This window comes from Corythoichthys intestinalis, chromosome 4 (assembly GCF_030265065.1).
Source record: "Corythoichthys intestinalis isolate RoL2023-P3 chromosome 4, ASM3026506v1, whole genome shotgun sequence".
Lineage (NCBI taxonomy): Eukaryota > Metazoa > Chordata > Actinopteri > Syngnathiformes > Syngnathidae > Corythoichthys > Corythoichthys intestinalis.
Window position 1 is genome coordinate 39,428,922 of NC_080398.1, and position 18,983 is coordinate 39,447,904.

General features: G+C 38.7%; 1 protein-coding gene across 5 annotated transcripts in view; it reads left to right on the forward strand.

Annotated features, from left to right (window-relative positions):
- LOC130915017 (Friend leukemia integration 1 transcription factor-like) overlaps positions 1 to 18,983 on the forward strand; it is a 52,374-nt gene that overhangs the window by 26,743 nt on the left and 6,648 nt on the right. For 4 of the 5 annotated variants that reach the window (XM_057834684.1, XM_057834680.1, XM_057834681.1 and 1 more), the window contains 7 exons: positions 417 to 586; positions 12,182 to 12,385; positions 12,499 to 12,588; positions 15,994 to 16,062; positions 16,128 to 16,187; positions 18,409 to 18,456; positions 18,611 to 18,697. In XM_057834684.1, coding sequence (XP_057690667.1) covers positions 417 to 586; positions 12,182 to 12,385; positions 12,499 to 12,588; positions 15,994 to 16,062; positions 16,128 to 16,187; positions 18,409 to 18,456; positions 18,611 to 18,697 — 728 coding nt within the window. The remainder of the gene's footprint in view (positions 1 to 416; positions 587 to 12,181; positions 12,386 to 12,498; positions 12,589 to 15,993; positions 16,063 to 16,127; positions 16,188 to 18,408; positions 18,457 to 18,610; positions 18,698 to 18,983) is intronic. The other variant, XM_057834682.1, reaches the window with a different exon arrangement.

Here is an 18,983-nt window from a genome sequence, read left to right on the forward strand (position 1 = left end):
TTCTGGCAAAAACTTATATGATATGTTAGATATTGCTATTGATCCTGAAAATATAGGCGATTATTATTTGGTGATTTTCGTGCATCTGGCGTTAAATCTGAGCATTAAGTTTTGTTATACTTATTTCAAAAATAAAGAATCAGGATTTTATTATGGAACGACTTTGAATTTTTTTATGCCGCTGCTCAATGAGACTCATATATGCCTAAGGGAGGTGCCTGTTTTGGTTTTAGACCACTAGTGGCTGTGCTTTTCAAAATATTTGAATTTTAAGTTTTTTCAAATCGGTCCAATATGGATCGCCCCCGAACCCCGTCAACTAATAGTGAAGTATACAAATAGACAGAATAAATAAATTTGGTTGACAGTGATAGGCGTCCAATCCATTTGAACTGGGATTCTTCCATGTGTTGTAGCCACGAAACCCCAGTTGACTGCAGCGTGACAAAACGCTCTCGACACATGAGCGACGACGGCGTCCCCATGGCGTACCAGCCCTCGTACCCGGAGCCTCGTGTCAGCCCCCCCAATGTCACCCCGCCCAGCATTACCACCACGGAGGAGAAGCGCGTCATCGTACCGGCAGGTGAGTGGACTTTTTTCATACAGGTGCAGACCAACAGCGGATGGTAAAAGTCTACACAGTCCTTCAAATGTCAGTTTTTGAGATGGAGGTAAATGTTTACAAGACAAAATGTTTGCACCATTGTTAGAAATTGATACTGTAATTACTTTGAATGATAAAAGTTCAGATGTTCTAGTCAGCTTTTCCTGACATTTTTTGCGTCAACATAATACAACATGAGCTTTTTTGAGCAATGTTTAAACATTTTATTGATCTGACATTGTTTTAGTGCTGCTACGATTAATTGATTAATAGAGATGTCCCGATCGATCGGGTCCGATCACGTCATTTTCAAAGTATCGGAATCAGCAAAAAAATATCGGACATGCCTTTTTTAATATATATATATATATATTTTTTTTTTAATTAAACCGTTTTCTAATTGTATTTAACTTTACAGACATAATGTGTTACACTCTTCCGGAGTCTTCAGTTTAAGCTTAAGGTAGGGTTATCAAATTTATCGCGTTAACGGCGAGAATGAATATTTTTTACATTTATCACGTTACAATATTTAACGTAATTCACGCATGCGCTGCACGACCCACTCACACATTGTCGCATTCAATCTATAATGGCGCCATTTTACCCATACAGTATATAGAGCTAAAAGGCACCGATAAATGAGTAGAGTGAATTTTGGCAGCCTTTGGAGCCTTTTTTTTTTTTTTTTTAAATGGCAAAAGCCTTACAATCCCTCTCCCAACGATTAGAATAATCGTGGGAAGCAATGTGGGGAAGAAAGGTAGTAGTTGATCTTTTTCTTAACACCCTATATTTCCCAACGCAGAGAAGATATATCAATTGGTACCATGACGCACAGTCATGATTGCATTTCCCATCATGCATTTGGGCAGAAGTTAAATGGCTACAGTATCATTTACTGAAAGCTCAACAAATACACTAGATGGCAATATTTAGTCACAATATACAAAGTCACATTTATCCTTTAAGAATTACAAGTCTTTCTATCCTTAAATTCCTCTCACAGAAAGAATGTTAATAATGTAAATGCCATCTTGAGGATTGTCATAATAAACAAACACAGTACTTATGTACTGCATGTTGAATGTATATATTCGTCCGAGTTTTATTCATTTTTTTCTTAAAGGGTATGACAACACCTGGGGAAATGCTAATATTCCATCATTTATCCATCAAAGCATGCCTTTTGAATTCATATCATGCCACTTCGTGTAATTACACACATCGCAACACCAAGAAAATGATAGAAATTAGGTCAATTGTCACGCTAAAAGGACCCGCCCCCGAGATGCCTGAAATCTAGCATATTGTGTGCGTGACGTCACTATAGGGTAACGACCGGCTCAGTGCTTAGTACTGAATGGCGGCGATGATGGTGGACAATTTTGTTTCTATTTGCAGCGACGAATCCGACGTAACGAACATTCTTCTAATGGTGACGAGGAGAGTTATGAACCTTTCTTTGGTTATTTGGGTTATCAATTTGAGCCCAAACGAAAGCCAATGCAGCCTAATGAAAGGATCATTCAGGGGAGCAATCACACTGATGAAACACCGGCGGCAACAGAATCACCGAATGGTTTGTTTTGCATTTCTTTTTGTGAAGCTGATACACCGTGACCGCAAAATAAAGTAATGTATAGAATAATTATCATTTAATATGCTATCATCGGTTTCGCTCTGCCAACAGACACAAATATGAATGGGATTCGAGGATTTGTTCTATATATTTTACGAGCGATAATTTATACGTGTGTCCAGTCCTATATCCAATGCGTGATATGTTTTTTATTATAAAAGAGTACTCACTCTGGCCATTTCCCTCCTTTGCTTTGCCTGGGGTGGTGAGGTGGTCTCATCAGAGCCAGTCATCGTCCTCTTTCACCGGGCACCGCATCTGCTTTCAGCAGCAATTTCTTAGCAAAACCTGATTTCATTTAACCATAGTTTGTATAGCTTTCAGGTGTAAAATGCGCACCACACAAAACCGTGCCAGAGGCTGGGTCTGCAAAATTAGCCCTCTTAGCACTGACGAACTTTACTCATTGTCTGCGTAGTCCAGCTCTTTTTCTCGCGTTCAGGAACTCATGGGTACTACATTGCGACAAATGGCTATTTGTAAACCACATAGCATGACAGGTTTGAACCATTTTAGCGATTTTTTGATAAAACACGAACGCAACTCTCTCGTCGATAAACAACGATGGCACCTGCCTCGACCTTTTGTTCCCTTGTTATGACGTCTCCGCCCCATTCGGCTGTTTCCGGAACACTTTCGGAAATGTTCGTCATTTTCAATCTATTTTCGATAATTGCTCATTAATGTGATTGATTTTTTTGTTAACTTTATCAATATTTGTTATCTTGGCACATAACGGTTCTATTGATGTCTCACACCCCCTTTGCGTTTTCATACCCTTTAAACATTTTATTGATCTGACATTGTTTTAGCGCTGCAATGATTAATCGATTAACTCGAGTATTCGACTAGTAAAAAATATTAGAATTAAATTTTATTGCTTCGAGTATTCGTTTAATTAAAGTGGCGTTGACATAGTTTATTTTGAAAGTGTTTGCATTTTGTTTAATTGATTAGGATAGATACACTGCCCTCTGGTCTGCCTCATTTCACATGGCTGAATCTAACTGCTCCCTGTTAAGACCAACATTTGCCAAGTTTTTGTTTGAGCTAATGTTTTTTGAATGCATTCGTAATTTCGTTTATAGGTATATTTAGTAGGGCTGTCAAACGATTAAAATTTTTAATCGAGTTAATGACAGCTTAAAAATTAATTAATCGTAATTAATCGCAATTCAAACCATCTTTAAAATATGCCATATTTTTCTGTAAATTATTGTTGGAACGAAAAGATAAGACAAGACGGATATATACATTCAACATACGGTACATAAGTAATGTATTTGTTTTTTATAACAATAAATCAACCAGATGGCATTAACATTATTAACATTCTCTTAGAGATTCTTAAATTAAATTAAATCTTCCTAGTTCTTAAAAGAAATGTTAGTACAAATTATAGAAATTTTATATTAAAACCCCTCTTAGTGTTTTCATTTGATTAAAATTTGTAAAATTTTCAATCAAAAAATAAACTAGTAGCTCGCCATTGTTGTCATTACACCATGCTCACTCCCCAAACCCATAAAATCATTTGGACCCAAGCGCCAGCAGAGGGCGCCAAACAACAAAAAACCGGGAACAAGTAACAAACACTGCTGTCATTTTAATCTGAGCTGGGCATGTGCGTTAATTGCATCAAATATTTTAACGTTATTAATTTAAAAAATTAATTACCGCCCGTTAACGCGATCATTTTGACAGCCCAAGTTACAATTTTAATATCGAATATTAGAACTGATATAATTCAATTAGACAGCAAAATTGTTTTCTGTACCATTTTGCAACATTAAATCAATCAACAGGTGTTTAGCCAATAATATGATGCAGTTCCCTTCACTTACGCTACGCAGCCAATCATAGCAGTGAAAGTGTTGCGTATATGTGTCCTGCCCAAACGCACCGTGCAGATTAGCTAGCTAACAGCAGTGCAGCGGAGTTAAGAGACACAAATGCTAATCTATTATCATTGCGAAAAGTACTGGCAGCGATACTAAAGCCAAAGTAAAAAAGAAATGTAGTTTTATTTAAGATGGAATGGCTGTCGGAGTATGCGCAACTAAGGGAACAAGTGGTGAAACGGAGTGAGATTTTTTTCTTTGTTCTTGTTTTTTAGTTTTTAAAAAAATATCCTTTGTCGCTGCTTAAACACGGAGAACAGGAATCTTGAGTGTCAGTTTTAATGTGTGAGTCTGATATACTCCCATTGTGGTTGTTTATTATGTTTTATATATTAACTCACACATGCCACAACTGGACCTTACTTTTCCTATGGTTAAAGCAGGACTCTTACAAATAACATACATACAGTGGGGAGAACAAGTATTTGATACACTGACAATTGACACGCATCTCATGAACAATGAGATTTTTGTATTTTTCATTTTAACCCTTTAAGGTCTGGGCCTATTTTGTCTGATTTTGCATGCCTTTGAAGTTGCCTTTATATTTCAAAGAAAGAATTGTTTACGATGGCCTGGTTTGGTCCCTTTTTTTGTGACACCTTGAACTTCATGTCCAAACTGTTGTTTCCGTCACTGACCAATTATAAATCATCATTTTGGGCCCAAAAAGACCAAAAATTCCACAATCGTTTTGTCAAAATTTTTAATTTTGATGTCCAATTGACAACCAAACATGCGTAACGAACCGTTTTGAAACTTTGTAATATTTATTCAACATGTTAGGATGAACATTCAACCTAAAAAATTTAGAATAAATAGTCTTATATTTGACAATTCAACATAAACAACAGGTATAGCATAGGCGTTTTTTGCCTTTATACATGCTCTAGTCAAAACAGGTTATATACAGCAGACTGAACAGTGAAAAAATATATAACATCTAACACAAAGTGTTTAAAGGCCATCTCTTTATGAGTTTAGGTATTGCGGCCCATCACCTGATGAAAAGTATGTACACACAATCAAGCTTCTTGAACACACATTTATATACACAAATTGAGAAGACTGATTGTGGGAAAAAATGTATATATATATATAGATAACATTGGGGGGGGGAAAGTATTTTCAAAAATATTTACAATAAACAAGTTAAATTTTTTTCAGGCATGCCACTCCGAAAAGCAGTTTCGTCCTGGAATTCGAAACAGGGCGACATCACACAGCCCACACTTCCATGGGGTGTTGGTCCTCTTTCCACCCTTCCATTTTCATTTCACTTTACTTTCATTGTCACTATAAATGTACATGAAAAAAAGTCAGTATTTATGAAAATAATAAAGTATAAAATAAAAATATATACAGCAATAAATAATAATGGAAATCTATATGTATGACAATAGAAAGAATACCATAGCTGAATATGTGCTACATCCCTAATCTTCATATAGAAAGAAGATCACCACAATTATAAATTCCTGCCTTGGATACACACAGTTCACGTACGACTTTGATCTGATATGCACATTTTATTATTATATACACAAACACACACTTATATTGCATCAAAATTAACTTTGTCATGCAATATCAAAAGAAACTTTCAAAAGAAACTTTTTCCAGCCTAAAAAAAAAAAAAGTGAGTTTGCTTACCTCTGCTCGTCGATGGCGTCACCCACGTGTTCAAATACGTCACTATCTTCACTCGAGGACTCTTCCGAAGAAGACGATGATGACGAATTTGGACCATCCTCTTCCTCAAGTTGATCAAATAGCACAATTGCTTGCGCTAAATTTAGTTTTCCGTTCATTCTCAAAGTCACACAAAGTCGCTGCTCGATCCAAACGGCCGTCGGCTCGCCACCTCGCTGCTTCAGAACACTCCTTCCTCTCGTTCGGTGGAACCTCGCATGGCAGTTATATTTATTTAAAAAACGCATTTTGTGCTTCCACTGTGACTTCAAAAGGGTTCGTTTGATTTGTGGTTTTTTCATGGAGCTTCCGTTTTGAAAAAGGACAAGAAATTATGGAAATATAGACACAAACAAATGATCCATGCAGCGTTTTAATGTTTTTTTGAGAGGACAATAAAACAATAAAACTTAAATGACAATATCTCACGTTTTAATTGGTCGATTGACTTCAAATAATAACGAGAGTAAACCGCAACTTCCGCACTTTAAAACGAGACCAGCCAACGGCATGTGGGTGACGTATTTAAAACGCGAGGGCGCTTCAAAGACGACGTGCGCTGAGGACGCGCCGGCGCGTCCTTCGACTCTCAAGGGTTAAGTAGGCCAAATCAATTATATCAGAACTAGGGCTGTCAAACGATTAAAAATTTTAATCAAGTTAATTACAGCTTAAAAATTAATTAATCTTAATTAATCGCAATTCAAACCATCTATAAAATATGCCATATTGTTTTTGTAAATTATTGTTGGAATGGAAAGATAAGACACAAGACTGATATATACATTCATAGACACATAATTGCCACTAAAAGAAAGAAAACTTACCGAAATATGTGTGGAGCACAAATAGCAATTTGCATTGCATTGTGAATACAGCATAAACGTCTCAAAACTACTAATTCTCCCACGTTTAGAAGAAATAACATGAGTATGGAACGGCGCTGCCCCCAAGCGGCCGGTGGCATTCTCTTCACTCTTAATGTCCATAAACGGCCTCATTGTAATCTGTTTGAGGCAATGTGCGAGCGGGTCATTTAGTGCATGCGTTAATTGCGTCAAATATTTTAACGTGATTAATTTAAAAAATTAACGCGATCATTTTGACAGCCCTATTATATATGTGTGTGTGTGGGGGTGTATATATACGTATATATGTGTGTATATATGTGTATATGTATATATATGTGTATATGTACATATGTGTATATATATGTGTGTATATGTATATATGTGTATATGTATATATGTGTATATATATATGTGTGTATATATAAATACCAATCAAAATTAATGTATTGTGCCAATTACTTATTCAGTTACTGTTCCAATTGTTTCATTAAGTGCTAGTTATGGTATTTGGTAACACTTTATATGAAAGTGGCGCCATAAGACTGTCATAATCATGACATGACACTGTCATGAGCATTAATGAATGCCTATCCGGTAAATTATCTTACTTTGAATGGATGTAAAAGATCTGAGCTGGACATAAATGGAGTTAAGTGACATAATTTACCGGATGACACTTAATGACATCTGTCATAAGCATTCAGTAATGCCCATGATAGTGTCATGTCATCAGTGTGACGGTCTTATGACAGTCTTATGAGGCCGCTATCAAACAAAGTGTTACCTATTAACCCAAATAAATCAACAAATAAGCAGCACTGGACTATAAGCCGCAAGATTCAAAATGAAGGAAAAAAGTAGCAGTTTATAGTCCGAAAATTACAGTAAATATTTACATATTACATTTTGGATCCAAATTCAAACTCTACTCTGATTGGCCGTTGACGAGTGGGTGAAGTGTTTATATTAAGACCGTGCGTGACCATTGGTGAATGGGTTGTAGGAAGCACAAAATGGGAGAGTACTTGCATAATATAATGTGGTGTGACATCACACCGCCACCGATTTGAAATCTGTTCTTTTGCAGAGCGGTTCGACTTGCAAAAGCAATTGCAGTCAAATCTTTAACCACATAGATGACAAACTTCAACCAGGTCACACTTATCCCATTTTAACTCATCTTACGCAAGAAACTGTGTGGGAAAAAATGGAATTTTGATTCAAACTCATTTATAAATATAACCCATGTCTTGGTTTCTGATTGCTGCTCCGCGTTTCAGTGAGTCACTCGCACATTTCCCCCTGTCCCCTTTAAATCTGAGCATTCTGACGAGACTCGCCAGGGAGTCACTCATTTCGTCATAATACGTGGATATTGCCTCACAGTTTCTTAACAATTGAGAAGAACGCAAAGACGTGCGAGTACGGTATGTGCGGTACACTATTACGGGCATCGCAAAGGTGCACTCATTGTTTTAATACTGGAAATGACTCAGCCCTTCCTGGGGTGACACATTTTTGTACTGGACATGATCAATTATCAAGATATTAAATGGGAGTCCAACTTTGGTTATAGAAACTATGTGAGGAGAAAAATGGGTGTCAGAGGAAAAGTTGTACCCAATTTGAATGGGCTGTGATAGAAGCTGTAAACGCGGACGTTTAATATTTGATAAAGTTTAAGATCACTTCTTCACTAAATGTTACCAGACTCAATCTTATTTGATCCAAATATAAGTAAACATTTATTTGTGGATTAGATATTGCACCCAAGGATGAACCTGATTTGTACTAATCCAAATTTATGATACTTTAGCAGATTCATTCATTCACTGCCATAAACAAGATTTGATGAGAAGTAAAACCAAAACCCAGGATGTGCTTTATTGCAATAATTCTTTAACAATAGAAATCTATTGACAGCTGCACTGGGGCGGATTCACCAGGGTGGCATGCGGGGGCAACTGCCACCCTAAACGACAATTTTACCACCCAAGTCGGCACCAATGGAAAAAAATAAATAAATAAAGCTTCGGTCAATTTGAAATTTACTGCCATCAATTAAGTAGTGGTGTCAGTAAGATCCTTTTAATAATAATAATCAAAAGATCTTATGGAACTATGCCTCTCTATCAGTTTGTAAATTTCGCTTGTAATGCTGCAACGATTAATCGATTAACTCGAGTATTCGATTAGAAAAAAAATATTCAAATTAAATTTCGTTGTTTCGAGTATTTGTTTAAATAGAGTTCTAATGGTTTATTTTGAAAGCGTTCGCATTTAGTTCTATTGATTAGGGTGATTACACTGCCCTCTGGTCTGCCTCATTTCACATGGCTGAATCCAACTGCTCCCTGTTAAGACCAATGTAAGCTAGGTTTTTGTTTGAATAATGTTTTTTAATGCATTCGAAATTTAGTTCATAGGTATATTTAGCTGATTTTTGTGGGAATATGTGTCCGAACCATTTGTTAAAAGCATTGTAAAAATGTTCGCTATCTTAAATGCTATAAAATGCTGACTTTTGCTATGTAACTTAGCCAATTGTTCTTTTGTTGTACATAGATCCTCATGTATTTATTTTTTTATACCGTTTGAGGCTAACCTAATTTGAGTTTTTCATGTTACTTATCAGATTACTCGATTACTCGAACTAACTAGCTCATCGATTAATCGACTACTAAAATAATCGATAGCAGCAGTCGCTTGTGCCATTTTGTAGTGTCTACTTACTATTTCTTAGCAAACTGATTCAATATGTACACATATCTGCCATATGTTGACACAAGGGGTGTAACAATTAGTTTAGCACAACTGAATGTAATTCGATTGAAATACAAATTGATTATAATTTCAATATCCCATTTTGTTATTATTATTATTTTTTTTTAATCTGATGTTTCGTCAACAAAATTGTCATACACATAAAAACTAAATTGTCCATCCATCCATCAATCATCTGCCACTTAATCCGGGGTCGGGTCGCAGGGGCAGCAGTTTACCAGGGAAGCCCAGGCTTCCCTCTCCCCAGTCACTTCAACCAGCTCCTCCGGCGGGATCCCAAGAAGTTCCCAGACCAGCCGAGAGACATAGTCTCTCCAGCGTGTCCTAGGTCGTCCCCGGGGCCTCCCGCCAGTGGGACAACCCGAAACACCTCTCCAGGGAGGCGCCCAGGATGCATCCGAACCAGATGCCTCAACTGGTTCCTCTTAACGCGGAGAAGTAGCGGCTCGAGTCCCTCCGGATGACTGAGCTTCTCACCCTATCTCTAAGGGAAACTCCAGACACCCTGCGGAGGGAACTCATTTCGGCCGGTTGTATCCGGGATCTTGTTCTTTCGGTCATGACCCGCAGCTCGTTACTACAGGTTGGGGTAGGAACGTAGATCGACTGGTCAGTCGAGAGCTTTGCCTTTCAGCTCAGCTCCTTCTTCACCACTAGAGTCCGCATCACTGCAGATGCTGCACCGATCCACCTGTCGATCTCCCTCTCACTCCTACCCTCACTTGTGAACAAGACCCCAAGACACTTGAAATCCTCCACTTGGGGCAGGATCTCATCCACGACCCGGAGAGGTCATGCCACCCTTTTCCGATTGAGGACCATGGTATCCGATTTGGAGGTGCTGATCTTCATCCCAACCACTTCCCACTTGGCTGCTAACCGCCTTAGTGAGAGTTGGAGGTCACGGCTTGATGAAGCCAAAAGCACCACATCATCTGCAAAAAGCAGAGACGCAACGCTGAGGCCATCAAACCGGACCCACTCAACGCTTCGGGTGCGCCTACAAATTCTGTCCATAAAATTTATGAACAGAATCAGTGACAAAGGGGAACCCAGGAACGAATTCGACTTACTGCCGACAATGCGGACCAAACTATGACACCGGTCGTACAGGGACTGAACAGCCCTTACCAAGGGGCTCGGTACCCCGAACTCCCGGAACACCTACCACAGGACTCCCTGAGGCACACGGTCGAACGCCTGCTCCAAATACACAAAACTCACGTAGACTGGTTGGGCGAACTCCCATGCACCCTTGAGGACCCTGCCGAGTTAAGAGCTGGTTCACTATTCGAAGGCCGGGTCGAAAACCACACTGCTCCTCCTGAATCTGAGATTCGACTTCCTTACGGACCCTCCTCTCCACCACCCCTGGATAGACTTTACCGGGGAGGCTGAGGAGTGTTGAGAAGAAAAAAAAACTAATTTGTTATTTTTTATTTCTTTATGTACATTGGAAATGATTAGGTTAAATGTGAGATGTATTAAAGAGCTGATCTCAAAAGGTTTCTGGCCTCATATCGCAACCACATCAATATTTTTCTAGCTCTGCCCCTGCAGCGGGTCCGATCACGTCATTTTCAAAGTATTGGAATCGGCAAAAAAATATCGGCCATGCTTTTTTTTTTAATGTATTTAATGTTACAGACATAATATGTTACACTCATCCAGATTCTTTAATTTAGGCTTAAGGTACCGATAATGGCGGTGATTAATTTTGTTAAAATGTATCACATTAAATATTTAACGCAACTAATGCATGCGTTGCACGACCCACTCACGCATTGTCGCGCTCAATCTGTAATGGCGCTGTTTAACCCATTTGGAGAGATAAAAGACAGCGTTAAATGAGTAGAGTGCATTTTAGCAGCCTTTGGAGCCTTTTTTTTAATAGGCTATAGCCTTACAATCCCTCTCCCTGCGATTAGAAATATAATGGGAAGCAATGTGGGGAAGAAAGGTAGCAATTCTTCTTCTTAACATCTTATGTTATTTCCCAACGCAGAGAAGATATATCCATTGGTAGCACTATGCACAGTCATGGGTCCACTTCCCATCATGCATTTGGGTTGAATGGCTGCAGTATCATTTACTGAAAGCTCAACAAATGGCAGTATTTAGTCACAATATACAAAGTCACAAGTCTTTCTATCCGTGGATCCCTCTCAAAGAAAAAATTAATAATGTAAATGCCATCTTGAGGATTTATTGTCATAATAAACAAATACAGTACTTATGTACTGTATGTTGAATGTATATATTCGTCCGAGTTGTATTCATTTTTTTCTTAATGCATTGCCAAAATGTATATGATCGGGAAAAAATATCGGGAATGATTGGAATTGAATCGGGAGCAAAAAAAAGCAATCGGATCGGGAAATATCGGGATCGGCAGATACTCAAACTAAAATGATCAGGATCGGATCGGGAGCAAAAAAACAACACTACTAATACCCATGATTAGTCACTGCCCGTCTTTCTTAGTCCAAATTAAAATATTATGTATCACCATCAACGGCATAAAAACATGATTGTTGGCTGCCATTTCTCCCAGTTCAATAGGATCTGACTGTCAGTGACTGAGTTGAACAACAAACAATTCTGCAGAAAAGACCCATCTTTAATCATTCATTTATCGTTCAATTTCCGACATCCAGCTTTTAGCCGCTAAGACTTGACAAATCATCTACCCTTCCACTATCAGACCCTGAGATGTGGACCCAGGATCATGTGCGTCAGTGGCTGGACTGGGCCATCAAAGAGTATGTCCTGGAGGAAGTGAACGTCATGCTATTCCAAGCACTGGACGGCAAGGCCCTGTGCAAGTTGACCAAAGAGGACATGATGCACCTCACGTCTGCCTACAATGCCGACATCCTGCTCTCGCACCTCAATTACCTCCGGCAGAGTAAGGCCACTCCTTTTAGTCATCTCTAACAAGGTTTTTTTTTTTAAAACAATTTGTGGACTACATTTGTATCAGACTAAGTAGAACATTAACAACCTTGATTTTTCTATCAGGTAGTCCAACTTTTTCATACTCTACAACGGCCTCTACCAATACGCCGCCTCCTCCACCTCCGCCACAGCCTCGACTTCAGGTCAAAGCTGGTAAGACTGGTTTCTATTTGCCATAAATTTTTACTGGTGATCAATATAATACAGTTCATGTCTGGGAAATTTCAGAATTGAAGGACATTTTGCATCCCACCCTTTACATTTATAATAATCCACTAGAGGTGTAACGGTAAACACAAGTCACAGTTCGTTACGTACCACTCCACAGAACGCGGGGTCATGGTTCAGTTCCGTAAAAAAGGAAAACCAAAAGGCTTTATCAAAGTATTTGAAAGTTAGTCGAAAGTTTGTTCTCTTGGCTAAAACTAAAAAGCAGCTGTTATTTCAGGGCAAAATAAATAGAGGAAAACATCAAGCTTGTGAATTTGTGTTTTTAATGTTCTAACATTCTTTAATTCATAGTTTATGTGCAAAAATAGAAGACACACAATTTTTTGTAGGGATGTATGGAGCCCCTAAAAGGACATCGACAGAAATAAAATTAATTTAAGCAATATGGTGCGCACCAGATTGTTTCTCGTGCGCACCAGAAACTATCTGGTAAGCATTAGCATGACGTAGCGTTTAAGCCAGCGGACTTTTTCTATGCAAGTCAGCCAATTGTTTTAAACATTAGCATTGTATAGCATTTAAGCTAGCGGACTTTTGCTATGCAAGTTAGCCAATTGTTGTAAACATTAGCATTATATCACATTTGAGATAGCAAGCTTTTGCTATGCAAGTTAGCCAATTTTTGTAAACATTGGCATTATACAGCATTTAAGCTAGCGTACTTTTGCTAGCTTCACCTCCCAAAGAAAAGCTAACAATACGACATATTTGAAACGCTGCAACTCTGACTGTGAAGATGCCAAGAATATGATGTTTACAAGACAAAATTTACCATTGATCTGTAGGCTGAGCTAATCAAACATTTGCTAGTTTATTACCATAATTTTTGGACTATAAGGCGCACCTGACTATAAGCCGCACCCACCAAATTTGACACAAAAACGGCATTTGTTCACAGATAAGCCACACTGGACTATAAGCCGCAACACTCATCACTGTATTATGGAATAGTTACACCAAAATATAGTAACTGGTAACACTTTATTTGACAGCGGCACCGTAAGACTGTCATAAGACCAAATGAACCACCATGAAGCTTTGAACCAATGGGCTGAAAAACTTCATTGCTTCGAGAAGCTTAATTTGCCCATCACTGCTCCACCTGCTGTCAACACTGCTGTCATCCAACATGCCTCCTAGCATGCATTGGAGCACTACAGATGTAAATAACAATCAAAATCCATGTTCTATGCAAATTATTTCTTCAGTTACTGTTCCAGTTGTTTCATTTATTGCTAGATATGGTATTTGGTAACTCTTTATTTGAAAGTGGCGCCATAAAACTGTCATTAGACAATCATAATTATGACATGACACTGTTCTGACAAATAATTAATGCTTATACCAGATGTCATTTAGTGTTATCCGGCAAATTATCTCACTTTTGAATGGATGTAAAAGATCTGAGCTGAACATAAATGGAGATAGTGACATAGTTTGCAGGATGACACTTCATAACATTTGTCATAAGCATTCAGTATGCTTATGATAGTGTCATGTCATTATTATGATGGTCATAAGATTTATAAGACATATTTGGTATCATTTTATTTGACAGTCATGCCCTAAGACTATCATAATTATGACATGACACTGCCATGAGCATTAATGAATCCTTATGACAGATGTCATTTTGTGTCATCGGCAAATTATCTCACTTTTGAATAGTTTAAAAGATCCGAACTGGACATAAATGGAGTTAGTGACATAGTTTGCCGGATGACAATGACATCTGTCATAAGCATACATTAATGCCCTTGATAGTGTTATAATTATGATGGTCTTATGACGCCGCTCTCAAATAAAGTGTTACCTATTAACCCAAATAAATCAACAAATAAGCCGCGCTAGACGATAAGCCGCAGGATACTGAGGGAGAGAAAAAAGTAGCGGCTTATAGTCCGGAATTTACAGTACTTATTAATAAAATTGTAGCACGAAGCAGTAACAGCTAGCTTCAACTTCAGAGAAAAAGCTAATATTAATACAATTACAACCCTGTTACCTGCAATCATGTTACTGTTATCATGCTAAATGTCTTAAATACAACAGAAATGTAATAAAATATTTTAACATCATTTTTAAGATGGCTTAATCAAGCTTTAGATGGTTTAGGACAAATACAAACACTGTTACACTCTTAGAATCCACATTCAAAATACTAAAACATGCAGTTTCTGAGTAAATTTGTCCTGAGATCAAAGTCAAAAAGAAATTAAGTGAAAAGAATGCTTGAAAATATATATTTAAAAAAAAAACATATATGTCTGGAGTACACATAAAAATGCATTCTTTCCTCTTGTCCAACTCCTCACGACAAAATTGAATCAAACAAAACAAGTCTGTCGTCTTTGTCAGCAGTAACAGCTAGCTAAACAGCTAACTTCTACTCCCAAGGAAAAGCTAAGATTATTAGGTTCTTGAAACCCTGTTACTGTGACTACGCCAATTATATGATATGAGCTAATCGAACGATAGCTAGTTTATTACCTCTATTAACTAAATGTACCAGAAAGCAGTAATAGCTAGCTTCTACTATAGAGGAAAAGCTAATTTTAATACAATTGCAACACTATTACAAACCTCAATCATGTAACTGTCTAAACTATACAAGTAATAAAATATTTAAAATCATCTGTAAGCTAAGCTAATCAAACTTTTGATAGTTTATTCCCTATTATTTATGAAAACAGAAAAAAAATTAAGAAGATAAAATATCCTCCACTTCTGGAATGACCCACGAACTTACAAAAAGCCACAAAACCTAACAAGAACCCGCTCTGTACAAACAGTAACCTTTTGAGATCCCGCTGTATTTTCCAACTGTGATTATACATCTCATCAGTCACATGCAGTCTGAGCTTAGCCACCAAATTCTCATCTTATCGCAACCAAACAACAACGGAGGCTACAAGAAACAATGTGCTGAGAGTTCAGAGCCGTGTTAAATAGTTTCATGAGTCTAAAGCGGGTTCCTTGGCACAACACTGGCCTCAACTGATGAATCCTAAACTCAACAGGCCGTTTTGGGCAGGAAGCAGCTGCAATGGCACAGGAAGTAGGCGGGGGGTAAGGGGGGGATAGGTCGCACTGCTGGGACACAACTCACAATCTAGTGGAGACAGAGTCAGCCCAAACAAAAGAACCCTCACCCAAGAAACTACGGGGTCATCTCAAGACCTCCCGACTTCTTATCGTCTAGCTTGGCAATTTACGGACTTCCTTCCCGCTGCGACTTCAATGGCCACTTCAAAAGATTTGCTGATTCTTCACGACCAAACATCTTGTCTGTCGTACTCATCGATTTCTTGGTCTCGCTCTGCGCAGAGAGCAGTTTTGATGAGATCAGCCGCAGAAACAGCTGGACTACCAACAACATGGCGGCCGTGCCCAAAGGTACCAAATGACATCCTGTTTGTGCATGGATGTGATTTGTTTCAACATGTCAACTTTGTTGGTAGGTTCCACCATGGAGCAGCAACACAGCAGAGTGTCAGAACCAGTGTCAAGAATTGGCCAAGGTGTGATTTGTCACAAACCAACACATTCAATCCTACATTTTTCGGACTATAAATCGGACAAGTAAAAAAAATGCATCATGAAGAAGGAAAAAAGCATAATAGGAATCCCAATTATGAGGGAACACTAACAGTCATGTGAAAAAAATAAGGACACCCCATTAAATATTCCATTCTTTATTAAGAAATGTTCACATATCAATGTCTGATCTTGTTTTATCTCCGGAAAAGAAAGTGATTTAATTGCAGGTAAACAACAAAAATTAACATTGTTTTACTCATTAAACCAAATTTATCAACAAAAAATGTAAATTCTAAATGAGGAAAAAGGACACCCTACCATCTAATAGCTATTGTTACCCCCTTTGGCTGAAATAACTTCAGTGAGACGCTTTTTGTAGCCATCTACAAGTCTTTGACATCGGTCTGAAGAAAGTTTGCCCCACTCATCAATGCAGAATACTTTCAACTGTGAGATGTTTGAGGGGTTTCTTGCATGTACAGCTCGTTTCAAGTTACCCCACAGCATCTCAATGGGATTAAGAGCTGGGCTTTGACTCGGCCATTCCAGGACTCTCCATTTCAGTCAGCCCCTTGGTGGATTTACTGGTATGTTTTGGGTCATTGTCATGTTGCAGGTTCCAGTTTTGCTTCAGCTTTAATTTTTTCACAGATGATCTCACATGGTCCTCAAGCAACCTCTGATACACGATAGAATTCATGGGGCATTCTATGATGGTTAGCTGGCCAGGTCCTGCTGCAGCAAAGCACCCCCAAACCACGACGCTTCTACCTCCATGGTCTGAGGTTCTTTTCCTGGAATGCTGTTCTGAATTGGGTTTACGCCAAACATTGTCCTCTGTTCTGGTGTCCAAATAATTCAATTATAGATTCATCTGTCCAAAGAACATTATCCCAGAAGAGAAGTCCTGGTCTTTGTCTACATTCACTCTGGCAAACTTCACTCTGGCCTTCATGTTCTTCTTGGAGAACAACGGTTTCCTCCTTGCACACCTCCCATGAAGGTTAAACTTGTGATGTCTTTTTCTGATTGTAGAGGCATGCACTTTCACATCAACAGTAGCAAGAGCCTGCCGTAGGTCCCATGATGACATTTTAGGATTTTTGGAGTCTTCTGTTAGCATCTTGCTGTCTGCTCTCATGGTGAACTTGTTTGGACGGCCAGACCTGAGCATGTTGGCAGTTGTTTTGAATTTCCTCCACTTGTAGATTATTTTCCAGACAGCGGAATAGCTGATTTTATTTTCTTTTGAGATCTTTTGAAATCCCTTACCAGACTCATAAGCGTCTACAACAGGGGTGGGCAAACTATTCCACAAAGGGCCGCAGTGGGTGCGGGTTTTCGTTGCAACCCATCCAGAGGACACTTTTTCACCAATCTGGTGTCTTACAAGTGCAATCAGTTGATTGCAGTCAGGTGCTTCTTGTTACCCCGCGCCCCTCATTGGTTAAACTGCCTGTGCTGTATCAGTTGTAAGAAAGACCAGGACCCACCGCGGCCCTTGAGGACCGGTTTGCCCACCTCTGGTCTTCAATCTTCTTTCTGAAGGCCTCAGATAGTTTCTTGATCTCACCATGCTGTTTTCTCTCACTTCAGCAGTCAGTTACTGTAGAAAAAAAAATGTGTTGAGTGGGGCAAACTTTCTTCAGATCTTCAGACCGATGTCAAAGACTGGTAGATGGCTACAAAAAGCGTCTCACTGAAGTTATTCCAGCCAAAGGCGGTAACACTAGCTGTTAGGTGGTAGGGTGTCCTAACTTTTTCCTTGGTTAGAATTAGCATTTTGTTGAATGAGTAAAACTATGTTATTTTTTGTTGTTTACCAGCAATTAAATCACTTTCTTTTCCAGAGATGAAGAAAAAACAAGATCATACATTTATATGTGAACATTTTTAAACAAATAACTGAATATTTCATGGGGTGTACTAATTTTTTCACATGACTTTAAATGGTTACTCATACAGGTAGCACCAGAACATGACTCGGTAATGTTTATTCCTTGGTTAGGTTGGTTGTTGTGAAATCACTTATTTTAATTTAGCTAGCTACGGAGCTAGCTAGATTAGACACATATTATCAGTCCAACCAAGTAGGTCGTCAAACAATTTAAAAAAGTGCGACTTATAGTCCGAAAAATCAAGTTTGTATTCCTTAAAGTCAATTCTCTATCAACTTTAATATATTTTCCTTAATCTTCACAGATCCCTATCAGACATTAGGGCCCATAAGCAGCCGGCTAGCAAACCCAGGTAAGGAGATTAGTCATACAAAAGTGGGTGACACAAATGAGGCCTTTGCACTGACTGTGTTGGCAACACGTGAGAAAAACAAATGAACGCCTGGCATAAAAGCGATGGGCGGAGGCGACGTCTGTGACCGTTTGCCTTGCTGTTTTCCTCACAGAAGGCCAACCTGTACGCTCGTCCAAGAAACGAACAAGCAGGCAAAGTTCGTACAAGCTGACTGACCTCAGCGCCCAAAGGCCTGTGGGTAGGTTACAGTCCAGAAATGTATCATGTTATTCCGAGCCACACAGTGGAAAGGTCCCATTTGTTTACTCCAAGATCATATTGAAGCTTCATTTTACGTCTCAGTTCATTTACTGCCATTGACTGTGGTTGATGTCTAATCCATTTGAACTGGGAAATCTCGTAGTGATCAGAATACCAGAAATCATCCCTGTCTGCCCTCGCAGTTCAAATGGATTGGACATTTATAGCTGCTATAAAGTTAATGGAACAAATATTACAAGACTAGGCAATGTTATGCTCAAGAT